This window comes from Balaenoptera ricei, chromosome 16 (assembly GCF_028023285.1).
Source record: "Balaenoptera ricei isolate mBalRic1 chromosome 16, mBalRic1.hap2, whole genome shotgun sequence".
In the NCBI taxonomy this organism is placed as follows: domain Eukaryota; kingdom Metazoa; phylum Chordata; class Mammalia; order Artiodactyla; family Balaenopteridae; genus Balaenoptera; species Balaenoptera ricei.
The window spans coordinates 31,508,684-31,528,286 of record NC_082654.1 but is presented as its reverse complement, the minus strand read 5'-3'; the positions used below and the strand labels follow the sequence as shown (position 1 = coordinate 31,528,286).

General features: G+C 34.8%; 1 protein-coding gene across 6 annotated transcripts in view; it reads left to right on the top strand.

Annotated features, from left to right (window-relative positions):
* Window positions 1-19,603, top strand: part of LCOR (ligand dependent nuclear receptor corepressor) — a 125,937-nt gene that overhangs the window by 67,818 nt on the left and 38,516 nt on the right. For 5 of the 6 annotated variants that reach the window (XM_059899319.1, XM_059899320.1, XM_059899317.1 and 2 more), the window contains exon 5: window positions 19,063-19,195. The exons of the other annotated variant lie outside the window; for it this stretch is intronic. Coding sequence is in view for 3 of the 5 variants with exons in the window: in XM_059899317.1 (XP_059755300.1) it covers window positions 19,063-19,195 (133 nt within the window). In the remaining 2 variants the exon portion in view is untranslated. The remainder of the gene's footprint in view (window positions 1-19,062; window positions 19,196-19,603) is intronic. 6 annotated transcript variants of the gene reach the window in all.

Sequence of the window (19,603 nt, the reverse complement as noted above, 5' to 3'; positions counted from 1 at the left end):
GCCTCTCACTATCACGGCCTCTCTTGTTGCGGAGCACACACTCCAGACGCGCAGGCTCAGCAATTGTGGCTCACGGGCCTAGTCGCTCCGCGGCATGTGGGATCTTCCCAGACCAGGGCTCGAACCCGTGTCTCCTGCATTGGCAGGCAGATTCTCAACCACTGCGCCACCAGGGAAGCCCTAACATTTTAATTTTTATTTCTATTTTAGCACATTGAAATTTATAGTAAGAGCAGATACTAAATCTAGTTATTATTTTCTCATTGTATTCTACAGCATGTATTTGTGTTGAATTATTAGTTTGGGCATATTCAGTGCTGTTAGATAATGACTTGTCTGTCATCTTGTCCCAGAGTACCACAACTCAGTAAGTATTCAGTATTCATAGTACCTATTATATAAAATGAACTGTGGAAGAAAAATGTATCAATATAGTGCCTGTCTATTAAGACTGAGAAAGAAGAAACAAATATGAGAAGTTTAAGGGTTATTTACTTGTGAGACTTAAATAGATACAGGGTGGAGTTAAATGGATACCACAAATTAATACATGATTAACTACTTGCTCAGTTAATTGTACAAATCTAAATTGCAAGACCTAACCTTGTTGTGTTTCCAGAGGCCTTTTATAGATTATTTTAAAAGATTCAGGAAAACCACTTGACACAGTGAATCAGTGCTCATCCAAGATTAAATATCAAAGAGGTTTTTTTGGGGGCGGGGGGAGTTTGTGTGTGTGTGTGTGTTTTGTGTTTTTTTAATATATACTCCCGATCTGTGGACTTTTTCCCCCTAAAACAAACATACAGACTTGGAGAAACCATTAATCGGAGATTAACTGTATCCAATTTTATGTGGTTAGAGTTAACCAATATACTAATCATACTGATCATTTGGCAGATTTATTGAATGTCTGGTTCTGTGATAAACCAGAAAGTATACCAAAGAAGTAAAAAGTGGATCCCTCCTTGCTTATGGAATGTTGGTGAGACCATGGGTGGCTAATGGAATTAAAGGAGATCTAAATTAGGGAGATTTAAATCCTCTATCCTGCTTGCCCAGAATCAGAGCTCTGATATTGAGAGTAAAATTCCCTCCTTCATTCTCATATGTAATATTTGAAAAGGTAGTAGATAACACAAGAAAATACAAGTACGTAGCAGTTGAGAGGTGCAACAGATGACACTGGAATTTGCTTAATCAAGGAGATCGAATTCAACGTGAACCTTAAAGGATCTGTGTTTTAGAACAGTTAATTTGATAGTTATTTTTAGGATGTAATGGAGAGAAAATTAGAAGAGGTTCTTGTAATCATCCAGAAAATAAGCCTGAACTAGGGTCTTGGCTGTGCAGATGCATAAGGAAGGGATGTATGTAGAAAATCTAGAATAAAGAATTGCTGAAACTTAATGATTACATAAATGTATAGATAAGGGAGAGTGAAGTGATACTGATGTTAGACTTTCTAAGCCAGGTTGACTTAGCATGGTGAATTAACAGAGGTTGAGAAGTGAGACGGGGAAAGGTGTAGTGGCCAATTTTTATGGTGAGGATAATGAGGTTATTAGCTGGAAGCAGTTTGCGATGAAAGTAAGCATTTAGTTGGAAGTGTCCAGGAGACAGAGTTGTGGAAATTGAGTTGAAAGAAGAGGTCTGAGCTGAATACATATTTGGAGTGTTCCTGAATACATAAATGATTGGTTTATTTGAGCAGGTGAAGTCTTCGGTGAGAGGTAAAGCGCAAAATAGTGAGAACTGAAGAAAACCTTCATTTTAGAAAGTAGGAAGAAGAATCAGATTGAAAGGAAGGTAGAATCATAGAATAAATGGGTTGCCCATCTTGAATCAGACAACTTCCTGGCCCCATCCTGGGTGATAAGTAGGGAGATGGATTGTCACGTTTGTTGCTCTAATATGGACTTCTATGCCATTTCCCAAAATGGACCCTAAATGGGTTGAGTAAGTACCCCCAAAGATACTCCACTGGGCTTTGAGAGAATAGCTTCTCAAGAACACTGGTTGTGGGAGCCAGACTATAAGTCTGACAGGGTTAATGAATAAGTGGTGTGGGAGTTAAGAAACGGATATAGACTACTAGTTTGAAAAGTTGTCAGTGTCAGGGGTGATGAAGGAAACAGGACCATAGAAGGAATGGGCAGTTGGTTTAAGTAAAGATGTTTTGGGGAGGAGGGGGAAACACATATAATATTTATACTCTTGAAAGAAAAGAAACTGGAGGAGAGGAAGAAATTAGTTATTAAAAGGACAGAACAGTTGAAGAAGGCAAAAACCAACAAGAAATTAGTTACTGAACGGTGATGAGAGATTCTTACTGAAATTAGAATATAGTCAGTGTAACTGTAGGTGTTAACAGTTGGCAGGAATTCAGCGAGGCAAGAATGCCTAAGTATAAGAATCCTGGCTAATTGACTTGCTCACACTGAGGGCAAAGAACAGTGAGGAACTCTCAACTATGAAGGCAGTGTTTTAAAAAAATAACAAGGGGGAATAGGCTATAGTAACTTTATTCCTCTCACTTGAATTGCTACTTGGAGTTTTCTGCTTGTACCAGCAACAAAAAAAAGATAGTTTCAAGAAAATCAATAAGATTGCATTGCCCAGCAATACATTTTTGAAACCATTTTTTGGTTATTATTCTTTTCTTTCTAATTGTATAATTGAAATATAACTTCCTAGTTTCAGGTGTACAACATAATGGTCAGTATTTGTGTATGTTGCAAAATGATCATCACAGTAAGTCTAGTTAACATCCATCACCACACATAGTTATAGTTTCTTTTTCTTGTGATAAGAACTTTAAGATTTATTCTCTTAGCAACTTTCAAATATATAATACAGTAATTTTTTTTTTTTTACAAATTTATTTTATTTATTTATTTTTGGCTGTGCTGGGTCTTTGTTGCCGCACGTGGGCTTTCTCTAGTTGCCGTGAGCGGGGGCTACTCTCTTCGTTGCGGTGCGTGGGCTTCTCATGGCAGTGGCTTCTCTTGTTGCGGAGCACGGGCTCTAGGCACGCGGGCTCAGTAGTTGTGGCACATGGGCTTAGTTGCTCCACGGCATGTAGGATCTTCCCAGACCAGGGCTCGAACCCGTGTCCCCTGCATTGGCAGGCGGATTCTTAACCACTGTGCCACCAGGGAAGTCCCTGTAATACAGTATCATCAACTACAATTACCATGCTGCACATTACATCCCTAAAACTTACTGATTTTGCAACTGGAAGTTTGTACTTTTTGACTACCCTCACCCATTTTGCGCCCTCCCACCACCACCAGTCTGTTCTCTATGAGTTCAGGTGTTTTGTTTTGTTTTTAGATTCCACATAAAAGTGATATCATACAGTATTTGTCTTTGTCTGACTTATTTAGTATAACGCCCTCAAGGTGTATCCATGTTGTCACAAATGGCAAGATTTCCATAAAAAGCTTAGTGTTATTCCAGTGTGTGTGTGTGTGTGTGTGTGTGTGTGTGTGTGTGTGTATAGATAGTTGGACCGACCACATTTTCTTTAGCCGTTCATACATCTACAGACACTTAGGTTACTTCCATATCTTGGCTATTGTAATTAATGCTGCAGTGAACATCTTTTTGAGTTGGTGTTTTCGTTTCCTTTGGATAAGTACCCAGAAGTAGAATTGCTGGATCATATGGTAGTTCTGTTTTTTGGGGGACCACCGAACTTTTTCCACATCAGTTGCCCCATTTTACATTCCCACCAACAGTGCATAAGGATTTCAGTTTATCCACATCCTTGCCAACATTTGTTGTTTTTTGTTTATTTTTTATTTTTACATAGCCATTTTAATGGACGGAAGATGGTATCTCATTATGGTTTTAATTTGCATTCCCTAATAATTTGCGATGTTGAGCATCTTTTCATGTGTTTGTTGTTTATTTGTTTATCATCTTTGGAGAAATGTCTGTCAAGTACCTTCCCCATTTTTAAATCAAGTTTTGTTGTTGTTGAGTTGTAGGAGTTCTTTGTGAATATTCAGCCCCTATCAAATATATGATTTGCAAATATTTTCTCCCAGTTTGTAGGTTGCCTTTTCACTCTGTTGATTATGTCATTTGATAAACAGAAGTTTTTTAAATTTTGATGTAAACCAGTTCATCTATTTTTACTTTTGCTGCCTGTTTTTTTGGTGTTATATCCAAAAAATCATTGCCAAATCCAATGTTATGAAGCTTTTCCCACTATGTTTTCTTCAAAGGGTTTTATAGTTTTAGGTCTTTATCCATTTTGAGTTTATTTTTGTATATGTTATAAGGTAAGGATCCAACTTTATGCTTTTTACATGTGGTTATCCAGTTTTCCCAACACCATTGGTCTTTTCCCCTGTTGAATGGTCTTGGCACCCTTGTCAAAAATCGTTTGGCCATATATGTGAGGGTTTATTTCTGGACTCTCTGTTCTATTCCATTATTCTATGTGTCTCTGTTTATGTCAGTACCACATTGGTTTTTTTAAATTTATCTTTAATTGATATAACTGGTTTATAACATTATATAAGTTTTATGTGTGCATATTATATTTCTACTTATATATACAGTACAACATGCTCACCACCAAAAATCACCATACAGTTGATACCCTTTATCTCCCCCCCACCATTCTTAGTATCTATGTGTTTGGTTTGGTTTGTTCATTATTTTGTTCTTTTGGTTTTGTTTGTTATATTTCCACACATGAGTAAAATCACATGGTATTTGTCTTTCTCCATCTGACTTATTTCACTTAACTTAATACCCTCAAGTTTTATCCATGTTGTCACAAATGGCAAGATTTCATCTTTTTATGGCTGAATAATATTCCATTATATATATATACCACATCTTCTTTATCCATTCATTGATGTGGAGAAAAGGGAACCCTTATACACAGTTGGTGGGAATGTAAATTGGTATAGCCACTATGGAAAACAGTGTGGAGATTCCTCAAAAAAATTAAGAACAGAACTACCATATGATCCAGCTATCCCACTTTGGGTATTTATCCAAAGATTACAAAAACTAATTGGAAAAGATATATGCACCCCATGTTCATTGCAACATTATTTACAATTGCCAAGATATGGAAACAACCGAAGTACCATATTGTTTTGATTACTGTAGCTTTGTAATAAGTTTTAAAATTAGAAAGTGTGATACCTCCAACTTTTTTCTCTTTTTCAAAGTTGTTTTGGCTATTTGGAGTCCCTTGACATTCCATATGAATATTAGAATGGATTTTTGTATTTCTGCAAAAAACACCATTGGGATTTTGATGGGGGGGTATATTAAATGTGTAAATGATTTGGGGTAGTATTGACGTCTTAACAATATTAAATCTTTGCCCTTTTATTTCTTAGATTTTTTTCTTTTAAAAGATTTCTTCAATTCCTTATTTCTGAATTTAAAATGAACAACTGTCTATTTCACACTTATTTTGTCAAAAGGCACCAGCCACTGTGGTTGAAATAAAGGTACTATGAATAATTAAAAGTTTTAGCCACAGATGCTATTTTCAAGAAATCTGTAGTCTAGTGGAGGAGGTAAGAAATATTTATATATAAATAAATACAATACAGGTTATATAAAACTAGTTCTGTGAGAGCAGCCTATATAAAGTGCTATAGGAGTTTAGAAAAAGGCAGGATTACCCTCAGTTAGGCTTTGTAATACTGTTACCTCCAATGTGAAGTTGGATATCCTTGTGTTTATAATGGTCTTGGGCACCTAAGGAAACCCACAGTCATTACTGAGAGCAGATTAGAAATTCAGGAAGTCTTCTGATTGAAATTGGGTTGTGGATGATAATTGGAATAGTATAAACTTTTAATTTCCAACTAGTGGAAGGATATAAGAAACACTTGTTATTGACTGGGGCAGCTTGCATTTGTCTTTTAATGTTTTAAAAACTATACATGTGTAATGGAAGGAAAACTATAACAGCAAGTGCTGATTATAGATACTGGTAAATTAAGTATAATGGTAATAATAATCATTTGGTACTTGCACTTTAGGCTTAATTTCCAAGTACAGTAATAACAATTAGATGTACTGGTAAGAGTCATTCGTGGTAAGTTTGTTGTACATTTTTAATACTTTATTTAACTCTTGATATGTATTCAGGCTTCAAACTTTGTTGTTTTCCTATTCTTTAACCTGTTGGTCTGCTTAACAGTATTGAAGGTAACATTGACATACAGTAAACATTGTATTAAGCACAACAATTCATACTTGGTTAATGTAGAAAGTAATGATATACACGAAGTAAGAAGGTTTCTTTTTAGGTAACTGACCTTAAAGAGTATAAGCATTTAACATGGTGGAGCCATTTTCCCTAAGACTTGCTGGCATTTAAAATAATAAGACATAGGAGAGTGGTATTTAAATCAATGAGTTGCATCTTGTCAGCTCTTTTTAGCTCATTGCTTGAAATGTCAGTAAGCCATGGGTAGCGGACATGACTATAGCTATAGGCCCATGTTCTACTCACATAGGCCTTTCTAACATAATTATTACAAAACCTGCATGCATACATATGCTTCTTCTAATTCCCAGATTTTCTATACTATATGGTGTGAATTTTTTAAAAATACCATTTAAATTTGGAGAATCCCAGTACAGCGTGGGAATGGTCTTGAATTTAGACAGGAACAGCTCTAAAATGTCACCCCTTCAGTTTTGTATCACACTCCTTAAATCTAGACCATCTTACCTTTGCCAAGTGAAACTTATTTTTTCTTTTATTTCCTTTCCTGAGGTGTTATCTCTTAAAAAGAAAATCTGCAGCTATGTAAGTGACCTTCCCCATTCTTATCCCCCCCAACCCAAACTCAAAGGTGATAAACTTTAGAGTTACAAAAGAAACTTTAAGAAATGTTAATCTTTATTTTTTGTTTAAAGTTTAACTTTATTAACTGTTTATTGCCCTGAGAACTAACTACCATGCTGATATAATTTTGTTGCTTCATTTATTCAGTAATGTCCTTGCTATTTTCAGGGATCAGTAGAGCTACTTTTGTATAGTTCATAGAGACATTTAATAATTCTATCAGGGGTCAGAAAACTATGACCTATTTCCAAATCCAGCCCACAGTCTGTTTTTGTAATGCCTGCAAGCTTAAAGAGGTGGTTTTGGAGGGGGAAAAAAGAGATGTTACTGTATGTGGCCTGCAAAGCCTAAAATATTTACTATCTGGCCCTTGACAGAAAATGTTTTATTCTGTTTTGAATATCTTCATCAGGTTGTTGAGATTAAGAGAATGCTGAAGGTTACTAACTTCCATATCCTACTTACTATTCTCTTTGTTATTCTTCCTCTAACTGTGTATCAGAGCAACAAAACAAGCAAATATAATTTAATGGCAGAACAGCTAGGATTATAGAGAAGAGGGTGGGAGAGGAACAAGGGAGATTTGGTTTGTAGAAGAAAAGTAAGATTCAGCATTTGCCCACCCTACTTTTTTAAACTTTTAACTTTCAAGTAATTTCACATTTATAAAAAAGTTAAAAGAATAGCACAGAAATTTTCATGTGCCAGTCACCATTTAACATTTTGCCACATTTGCCTTGTTAATTCATTCTCATTCTTTCTCTGTCATAGATAACTGCATGTAACACACACACACATTTGCCTGAACCACGTGAGAATAAGTTATGGACATCATACCCCTCATACCTCTTTACTCCTAAATATTTTCATGTTTATTTCTCTGTTTCCTAAGAATAAGGATATCCACTTACTTAACTACACAGGACAGTTACCAAAAATCAGGAAAGTTACTTTGATATATATCTAATCTATGAATCTCGTTTAAATTTTACCAGTTGTCCCAATGACTTTAATAGTTTTTTACCCACTCCTTTAATCCAAAAATCCAATTTAAGATCACTCATTGAATTTGATTTTCACTACTCTTTAGTCTCCTTTGAACTAGAATGGTTCCTCAGCCTTTTATTTCTTAGTGACATTTACATTTTTGAAGAGTGCAGGTCATTCATTTTGTAGAATGTCTCTCAATTTAGGTTTTCTGACTGTTTGTTCATGATTAAATTCAGGTCATGATCTTTTAGCAAGAATATTAAGTAAGTGATGTATTCTTGTCAGTTTAGTAGGTGATGTTAACCTTGGCAAGGTTGATGTCCACTGGGTTTGTCCACTGAAATGTTACTGTTTTTCCCCTTGTGATTAATAAGTAATTTGTACACAGATACGTTGAGACATGTATTTTTTTCCTCATCAAACTTTCATCATTTCAATTTTAGTATTGATGGTAGTTTCTTGCTGGAATAAGTTATTTTTCCAATTATTTGAAAATAGCGATCTTAATAACTCCGTTATTTCTTTCACATTGTTTAGTTGGCTTTACACTGTGAGGGAGAGCTTTCTCTTTCCCTCTATTTGTCTGGAGTCAGGATTCTTATTCTATTCAATAGGTTATCATCTAGTGTCCCAGATCTGGTTAGTGGGAACCCCTTCAAGTTAACCTCTGTCATTTTTGACATGTCCCCATCATTTTTTGAACCCTTTCTTACTTTCTGGTACAGGATATTTTGGGTTCATTTTGGGTCTTTTCTGTGTTCCAGTACTGGATTCCATTTTCGTAGGGGGAATCTGGTTCCTTTGGTGAGGAACTGTTAACGTGTACACCTACTTTTTTGTCCAATCTACATACAGCTTCATTAACAAAGACCAGATGTTGGGCAATAATCAGCCTCCTTATCTTCATTTATATCTAAGGATAAAGCAAAAAAATATCAAAATGCCAGCAATTCATGGCCACTGACATATCTATTCAGAATACTATGCAAAGAAGTCGATGGCAAGTAAAAGATACTGTTTTTTAACCTAAAAGTATGCTTGCTTGAGGAGAAAGATATTCACATGAGTTTCTGAAAATGTGTTACATTTCTTTGTGACTCTGAAAATGTAAGTAAAAATCATTTCTTTGATTTCAAATGGTTAGTTCAGGAGTCACAATTCAGTGATACATTCAGTATCTAGCATCTTTAATACCCTAAACCTATTTTTAATGATTTTTATTGAGGTAATATTTATACACAATAAAATAAATCCATTTTAGAGTACAGATTAATGGATTTTGGTAATTGTATACAGTTGATAACTGCCAGCACAGTCAAGGTGCAGGACAATTTCCTCACCTTAAAACGTTTTCTCATGACCCTTTGTAGTCAATCCTTTTATTGGACCTACAGACCCAGGCAATCACTGTAGTTTTACCTTTTCTAGAATTTTATATAATAGGAATTATAGATATGTAGTCTTTTGTTTTTGACTTCTTCCACTTAGCATAATTTTTAAATATTCATTCCTGATTTTGTATATGATATTTTGTTTCTTTTTGTCGCTGAGTAGGTCTCTGTAGCATGGATATGCCACTGTTTGTTTATCCATTCATTTTTTTAATAGACTTTGAATTGTTTCCAAATGTTGACTGTTAGGCTTATTCACATAGCCTTTGGGCATATATTTTCGTTTCTCTGGGATAAATACCTAGAATTGGAATTACTAGGTAGTATTGTAATTGCATATTTAACCCTATGAAATACTATCATATGTTTCACCAAAGTGACTGAAACATTTTGCATTTCTATCAGCAATGTATTGGGAGTTCCAACGTTCCAAATTTTGACAACATTTGATATTGTTGGTCTTTTAAACTTTAGCCATTCTGGTTGGTCTGTAGTAGTATCTCATTGTGATTTTAATTTTCATTTCCCTGATGACTAGTGATGTTGCACATCTTTCTCTATACATACCCATGTGAAACATTGTATAAATCTTTAGCTGTTTTAAAAAAACTTACATTCTGTATAAAACCGCTTGTCAGTTTTTTCTCTTAAAATTCATGGGTTTTTGTCCTGTTCAAGAAATCTTTGCCTAATCCAATATCAAACACAGGAAAATTTCATATTTTCTTCTAGAAGTTTAGTAATGTTAACTCTTACATTTTGATTTATGATCCATTTCTAGTTAATTTTTGTATATGGTGTGTGAGTTAAGTGTTGAGGCTTATTATATTCTGTAAGATAATCCAGTTCTAGCACCATTTGTTGAAAAGAGTTCCTCTCCCCCTCCAAATTGAATTACTTTGGCATCTTTAAGGCAGTTGATCATATACATGTAGGTGTATTTCTGAACTCTGTCCTGTGCCATTAAACTGTATGTCTATCCTTAACATCAATACCACAGTGTCTTGATTGCTATATCTTTATATCTTGAAATCAAGTAGTATGAATCCCCTAACTTTGCTTTCTTTTTCAAACTTGCTTTGCTAATCTAGATCCTTGACCTTTTATATAAATTTTAAAATTAACTTATTCTTTAAAAAAAAAAAAGCCCTTTAGAATTTTGATTAGGATTGCACTGAATCTGTAGATCAGTTTGGAGAGAATTGTCACATTAACAGTATCGAGCCTTCCGTTTATGATCATGGTTTATCTCCTCTTTATTCACATCATCTCTAATTTCTCTTAGCTTTGTAGTGTCATTTCCCTTCAGCCTGAAGAATTTTCTTCAGCATTTCTAGTAGTACAGAGAGATAGTACTTTAAGTTGTTGAGAAAAGTTGTAAACTTATTTGGAAACATCTTTTGGATGTTTGTTTCTTTGCCATTCCCCCAAAAGTAGTAAAAGATAAAAGAATATATTATATGGATTATGTAGTTTGAGATAACCAAAAGCTTAATAAAGAATTGGAGGTCTTTTCTGGTTGAAGAAGATCTCAGCCCATTCAGTATATCTTTTTCGGCTTTGGGTGATGAGTCATTAGACCACAAAGTGTTGACGGCTTGCTGCAGCTCCCTTTTCCTCTACCTCTCCTTACCACTCTCACAGCTCCCTTAAAAGGATGTTGGAAAATTGACATAAACTGGTGAGGCTACCAGAGAACATAGCAACTGGAGACAGACGGCCTACACTTTCCCCTGAAAGCCGTATACAGAATTAAGTTTTAAGTTTTACACGCACATATGCACACATTCTTCATTTTGCCAGCTCTAGCAGTTAGAAAATAAACATTCTTTTCATGACAGTAAAAATGTAAAATAATAAATATGCGGGAACTATATGAATAAACAACAGAATTTTGAGATTCATTAAATTTTAAGATAAATGTAAAGCAGTTACTAAAAGAGAAGACTGAATATTTTTAAGGATGTTACTTCTTCCTGAATTACTTTCTAAATATAATCCTATTCAGATCAAAACACGTCTTCTTTGGAGAGCTGGTGGTGGTGGGAACAGAATTGACTGAGTGATTTTAAATGCAGTCTGAAAGAATAAAGCTAGAATAACCAGGACATTTTGGAAAATATAAATAACAAGTGGGGTTTGCCTTCCCAAATACAAAGACTTTTTATAAATATGTAATAATTTTTTAAAGTATGATACCGATGATGCTTTTTTCAGTTCCTTATTAAGGAGAGAGCATTTAAAAAACATAATGACTACTCCCTACCCCAGAGGTACAGAATCAAAAGCTCTGGGAGTATGTTCTAGGCATGTATGCTTTTAAGAAGCCCACAGTAGATTCTGATATGACAGAATCACCTCTGGCTATGAACCAACCATTCTAGGTAGACCAATTCCTGAATCGTGAAGGAAGCAACTCGTCGGTGATATAAATTCCAGTTCTGATCTCAAGCTTTATTCCTATTTAGTTCTGGGCCAAGAACTTGTTTAATAAATAGGGATAATAAATGCAAAGAACAGTGATTTTTTATTTACAGAAGAGTATGTCACATCATTTTGTTGTTTTTTGCCACACCATACATAATGATTCCTTTTAGAATTCATGTATGAGGGAGGGGAAATGACATGAATTGTTTTAACTTCCTATCTCCTGACTATTGTATTAGCTTTTTTAGCTCTGTGTCATAGGAACTTTTTTGTTCTTGTTGATTAATTTTGGTGTTCTTAAGTACAGTGAGGGAGGATGAGCTACATTTTGTTTATGCACCATTGCTATAAATTTTTAACTTGGTGGCCAGATGCACTTGAAAAGAGTATATGATTTTGTGGTATATTTTTCATCTTTGGTTATTATTTGGTTAGGATTATTTTAATCAAAACAACTATTTAACTGGTGAAATTATTTTAAAATAATTATTTAAACTCGGGGAATAATTATCTTAAGAGGGCATACAGTAAATGGAGAATCATTTGTTCAAAAAAAAAAAATCTAGTAAATCTCAGTAAGAACAAGAGTCAGTGACATTTGACCCATGACCCACTCCCACCCACTTCCCTGAGCTCAGTTTGAGGGACTCTCTACTCTGAACAGGAGGGGCAGACTGTGGGCCTCTTTTATACATTCTAGGTTCTTGTTGCAGAAGCCTTCATGCAGGCAGGCGAGGTCAAAAGGCCTGTAGGGCCCCCTTCCCTCACTCAGCCTTTACTGTGAGTGGAAGTCTACTCTAGGCACAGCAGGCTGAGAATAGTAGGCCCCAGTTGCTGGGCCAGGCCTCATTCATAAGGCAGAAGAAGTTCCATCCAGGAGGGGCAAGTCATCTGGCACCACCACTCATAGAGCACAGATGTCACTCTGAGAGAATTGGGTCACTGTCGCAGCCCCCAGTTCCTGTGCAGAGTGGCACAAAGGTTCTTCCTAAGGGAGAGGCAGGCCTTAAAAACAGATAACTCTGTAGCTCTCCCAAGGAGACTGACTTTATTTGGAGCAGAGCTTGCGAAAAGATGTTGAAAATTATGAAGATCTTTGTGGTGAACAGTTAAAAGGAGGCTGGTAGCTCCATGATACTAATAGCAACAAGTGAAATAGCAGACAAGTTAGAAGTTTAAAAGAGAGAATCAGGAAAAAGAGGAAGTGCCCTCCTGGGGTTGGAGCAAGCCTCAAATGCTGGCAACACACTGCCCCTGCAACGAGGCTCCACTTTTATTGGATCAGACTGAATGCAATTTATGCCCCAGGGTGTGGCAAAAACAGTAGAACAGTTAGTAGAGACTAACAGCTGGGTTTGTGACACCGCTATAGGTAGATCAACCAGAAGCTTATAAAGGAGAGACCCAAGAAAAAAAAAACTGCCCAAGAGCTAAATTCATAGTTATTCCTGATGGACAGAGAGACTGTGCATGCTCAAGATAGCATCCTCTGAGAAGTGCAGTCAGAGGCTGCACACTGCTGGGGAACTAGAGATAAAGAGGGACATTTTCTAATGAGAAAAGGGTCAGTCTATAACTATAAATGTATTGTCTTCTAACAACAGAGCCCCAAAATGCATGAAGCAAAATGCTACAGAATTGAAGGGGGAAATAGACAAAGACAATTCAACAATAATAGTTGGATGCATCAATAGCCCACTTTCAGTAATGGATAGAGCGTCTAGGCAGAAAATCAACAAAGATGGAAGACTTGAACAACACTCTGAATCAACTAAACTTAGCAGATGACATCTATAGAACACTCCACCCAACAAGAGCAAAATATTCATTCTTCTCAAGTGCACATGAAACACTCTCCAGGAGAGACCATATGCTGGGGCATAAAAAAAATAAATTTTAAAGAATTGCAATTATACACAGTATGTTTTCCAATCACAGTGGAATGAAATTAGAAATCAGTTACAGAGGAAATGTGAGGAATTCACAAATATGTGGAAATCAAACAAAGCATTTCTAAATAACCAATAGATCAAAGAAGAAATCACAAAGGAAATTAGAAAATAGTTTGAGATGGATAAAAACAAAACCAAAACATACCAAAACTTATGAGATATAGCTAGCAGTGCTTAAAAGGTAATTTATAGCTACAAATGCCTACATTAAATGAAAAAGATCTCAAATCAGTACCCTAACTGTCCACCTTGGGTCTAGAAAAAGAAGAGCAAACTAAATCATAAACAAGCAGAAATAAGGACATGAGTAGAGCCGAAATAAATGAAATAGTAAAATAAAGAATATCAGCAAACCAAAAGTTGGTTCTATGAAAAGATCAATAAAATTGATAAATCTTTAGTGCTGAGCAAGATAAAAAGAGAGAAGATTCAAATTACTAAATTACAAGCAATATAGGAGAGACCACTACTAACCTTACAACAATAATAAGGATTATAAGGGGAATACTGTTGATAATATGTATGCCAAAATATTAGATAATTTAGATGAAATCAGTGTAAATGCCTAGAAAGACACAAACTACCGAAACTGACTTGAGGAGAAATAGAAAATCTGATCAGACATATGTTGCAGGTTGAATTGTGTCCCCCCAAAAAGATAATGTTGAAGTTCTAACCCCTGGTATCTGTGAACATGACCTTACTTGGAAATGGGGTCTTTTCAGATGTAATGAAGTCAAGATGGAGTTATACCGATTCAAGTGGGCCCTAAATCCAATAACTGGTATCCTTATAAGGAGAGAGAGTTGGAAACACAAACACACACACAGGGAAGAAGGGCATGTAAAGATGGAGGAAAAAATTGGAGTTATGCTGTCACAAGCCAGAAAACACCAAGGACTGCTGGAAACCAGCAGAAGCTAGGAAGAGGCAAGGAAGGACTCTTTCCTAGAGCCTTCAGAAGGAGCCTAGACTTTTAGACTCCAGAGCTTTGAGAGAGTACAGTTTGTGATAATATAGTAGCCCTAGGAAATTAATACGACCTAGAACAAGTAGAGATTGAATTAGCCATTTTAAAACTTTCAAAAAAGAAAAGCCTATGGCTAGATGTCTTCACTGGTGATTTCTACCAGATATTTTTAAAAGAATTAATACCAGTTCTTCACAAACTTGTCTAAGATAAAGACGGAAGATTTCCTCATTCTGTAAAACCAGTATTATTTGAAAATCAAAACCAGGCAAAGACACAAAAAAACAAAACTACAGACCAATATCAATAGTCTGTAGAACTACACACCAGTATCACCACCAAAAATCCTTAACACAATATTAGCAAACCAAATCCAGCAACATATAAAAGCTATTATACACCATTATTAAGTGAGATTTATCTCAGGAATGCGAGGTTGGTTCAACACCCCAAAATCAATTAATGTAATACAATGTATTAATAGAATAAGTGGCAGGAATCACATGATCATCTCAATAGATGCCTCCCCAAAAAGCACTTGGCCAAATCCAACACCTTTTCATCATGAAAACGCCCAACAAACTAGGATAGCAGGGAACTTCTTCTACCTGACCTACGAAAATACACAGCTAACATCGTACTTAATAATAAAAGACTGAACAGTTTCCCCCTAAAATCAGGAACAGGACAAGGACGTCTACTCTCACCATTTCTCTGTTCGACGTTTTACAAGAGGTTCTATCTTTGGAAGTTAAGCAATAAAAAGAAACCAGAGCTATCCAGATTGTAAAAGAAAGTAAAAGTATCTGTATTTGCAGATGACATGATACTGTATATAGAAAATCCTAAGGAATCTACAAAACACTATTAGATTAATAAGCAAGTTCAGTAGAGTAGCAGAATACAACATTTTAAAAAAATAGTTGTATTTGTATACATTAGCAATGAACAATCTAAACAAGAAATTAAGAAAATTCCATTTACAATAGCTTTAAAAAATAAAATATTAGGAATAAATGTAACAAAAAGTGGAAGACTCATATACTGTAAATGACAAAACACTGTTGAAAGAAATTAAAGAAGATCTAAATTAAAGGAAAGGCATCCCGTGTTCATGGATTGAAAGTCTAAATGTTATGAAGGCAGCATTTTCTCCCAGATGATCTGTGCGTTCCCTGTCAAGACCCTAGCCGGTTTCTTTGCAGAAATTGACAAGTTGATCCTAAAATTCATATGAAAATTCAGGGGACCCTGAATAGCCAAAACAGTCTTATAAAAGAATACATTGACAGGACTCACACTTCCCAATTTCAAAACTTACTACAAAACTATAATGATCAACATAGTGTGTTACTGGCATAAGGACAGATGTGTTGAGATCAATGGTATAGAATTGAGATCCAGAAGTAAAATTTATGGCCAGTGATTTTTCACAAAGGAAGTTGGACCCCTTCTTATACCATACAGAAAAATTTAGTTGAAATGGATTATAGATCCAAAAGTAAGTCCTAAAACGATAAAATTTTTAGAAGAAAACATAGGAGTAAATCTTCACGACCATGGGTTAACCACTAGTTTTTTAGATACAATACCAAAAGCACAAATGACAAAGAAAAAATAGACAAATTGGAATTCATTAAAATTAAAACCTTTTGTACTTCTAAACAGTAGCATCAGTGAAGTGTTAAGAAAGCTTATGAACGGGAGAAAATATTTGCAAATTATGTCTGATAATGGACTTGTATCCAGAATATATCAAGAATTCTTACAGCTCAACAATAAAAAGATATATAGCCCAATTAAAAACTGGGCAAACTGTATGAGTATACATTTCTCTGAAGGAGATATTTGGCCAGTAGCACACAAAAAGATGCTTAACATCAGTAGTCATTAGGGAAATACAAATCTAAATCACGAGATACCACTTCTCGTATATTAGGATGGTGTAATCAAAAAAATAACAAATGTTCATGAGTATGTAGAGAAATTGGAACCCTCATTGCTGTTGGGAATATAAAGTGGTGTAGCTACTTTGGAACATAGTTTGACACTTCCTCAGAATGGTAACATAGTTACCATATGATCCAGAAATTCCACTCCTAAGTATATATCCAAGAGAAATGAAAATACGTATCCACACAAAAACTTGTACACAGATATTAAAAGCAGCGTTATTCATATCACAGTAGACAAAAAGTAGGAACAACCCAAAAAAGTTCATCAACTGATGAATGAATAAAATGTTGTATATCCTTACAATGGAATGTTATTTGGCAGTAAAAAGGAAGTAAATACTGATATATGCTACAACTTGGATGAACCTTGCAAATATTATTCTAGGAAAAAGAACTCAATCACCAAAAAACCAAGTATTGTATAATTCCATTTATGTGAAATTTCCAGAATTAGTTAAGTCTTATAGAGACAGAAAATAATACAGTGGTTGACCAAGGTTGGGAGAATGGGGAGTGACTGTTATTGGGTGCAGGATTCCCTTTTGGGATACAAAAATGTTCTAAAGTTAGATTATGGTGATAGTTCCACACTTCTGTGACTATACTAAAAAACCATCGACTTTACTTTAAATGGGTGAATTGTATGGTGTGTGTATTATATCCCAGTAAAACTCTTTAAAAACAAAATGAATAGATGTGACTGTAATTATTAGGAACCAACTGAAAGTAAGCTGTATATTTCAGAGTACAAGTTGATAAAATTGGTGTTTGGTTCAATAAAGAATATGTAGCAACTGCCTTACTGAATGCTAGGTTAGTTGACCTGTGTTGATTTAGGTTAGAAAGTAGCCTGAATGCTACATTAAACATAGTTTAAGTATAGATATTCTGTTCAAAGTCTGACTACACTGACTGAATGTAGGGCTAAGGACTTAAGTATAGTTGTGCCATGTAATGTCTGATTTTTGAAAATCAATAAACAGTGAAATGGCATTAAAGTATAATGCAAATGAGGATTTTATCAAACTCTCTAATACCTGTTCCTGATACATTTTAAATGTTAAATCTGTATCAAAATTAGATTATTTTTTGTGATTCATTTTTAAAAGTTACTTTCTTAATAATTTCTTTAATCCATAGAAGAGAATGTTGGCAAATACAGCTATAATAGAGGTTTTTGTAATGATTCATAACATTTAGAATATTTTGTGTAAAAAATTTTAAACTAATTATGTGGCAAATTTAATATGTCTTACATGGAAATGTTAAGGGATCGTTGTTTTAATTCGAGTGTGCAAGAGTTCTTCATAGTGAACTATTTACAATATATAATTGATGCTGAATGTGTCTTTGCAAAATACATATTTTGGTTGCACTGTTGACACAGACCGGTGATGGGGAAATCATAGAAAACCAACTGCAGATATTATGCAGATATTATTGGGTGTACTTAAAATTTTTGAGGAAATCATTTGTGGATTGTAACATGCCTTTGGTATCTTGTTTACTTCCTTTTCATTGTGCCAAGGTATGTCCCATTTTCTTATTTAGAGCACTTTTAAGTTTTTCATGGTATAAGTAAAATGTATGTGTTGATACATTGCAGTGAAGAAAATTATATGCACTTGAACTCTTAAAAGATGTACTTTTTCTTCTTACTCTTATATTCTACCATCATAGTTTCCTGTTTATTAGCTACAAGGGTGGAAGTAAGTGTAAAGCTTTGTCAGCCTAGTCCAGTGCTCCTGCAGTCTGAGAGCATATTCTGGAAGTCGTCTAGTGCAGCATTTTGAAACTTTGTGATTAGGACACACATTTTTATATTGCAAACATTATATATATATATATATAAATATTTTATATATATATAAAATACTGAAATTTTTACCCTTAAGATACTGAACTGTTTAACTCTTATAATGCAGTGCACTCTATTTTTCAGTTTTTTTCTTCTAGTGCTAGTTTTGACCTACTAATTTCACAACCCACTAAAGATTTGAAAGTTCCCATTTATAAAATAGTACTCTAGGGACAGAATTAGGAATTCAGGTACGTTATTTTTGAGTTTTCCCTCCTAATGGCCCATTTGAAATGTTTGTTTTGTGTCTAGAGAAAATACCTCATACTAGGAGGGCAAACATGATTCTCAAATGAGATTTGGTGTTTAAGATATCTTTTTATCTGAGTTGGGTTGTCTATAAACTGTTGCTGTAGTGTAATAAGAACCGATGTATTTGAATGTTCAAAGAAATCTTCCCTTTAGTAATTATAGTTCAATTAGAGTTAACCTATACATTTAAACAAAACTCATAATCAAAAAACGTGGATAAAAACACCCAAAGCATATTTTTATATTCATTTTGCTTTTTGTACTTTTGTGGAGATAAATATTATCCTGAAGTTTTAAAATATTTTAATTGTATTAAAATGATTTGTCTTATCTGTTACTAACATTTGTCTTTGATTTTGGATCTGTGCTTTTGATATTGAATGGGGAAAGATTTTTGTGCAAATATTTCACCAAATATTTTTGCAGGGACACTTAGTCGGTCTGGATGAACCAGCTTCGGGAGCTGGGCAAGAAGCTCTGCTTAAACGAGAGCAAGCAAAACTCATTCGATTCGAGAGACAAGCAGAAGAGTTCCTCAATGCAGTCTTTTGTAGAAAAGGTTGGTTCCAGTGAAGAATGACATTTAGCATCTGCTTGTCTTATCTTAGTCTCCTTAATTTCAATGTCATTTTTAAAAAGAATTACCTTTAAAAACATTTTTCTTTATTGATAGTATACTTTATAATTCTCTATATTCCTTTGGTCAAGTTAAATTTGGAATAAGGTGAGGCAACCCCTCTCCCTCCTTTTTGCTCTGCAGTGATGCCATGTAAGATTTAGTTAAATAATTCTTAAAATTGTTATGAAAGTGTGAAAATTGTAAGGTCTCAGTAGTTCTATATTTTGTTAGACAATTTTTCTTACATAAATAGTCACTGTTGGGAGTTCCCTGGTGGCCTAGTGGTTAGGAATCCAGGCTTCCACTGCCGTGGCCCAGGTTCATTCCCTGATCGGGGAACTGAGATCC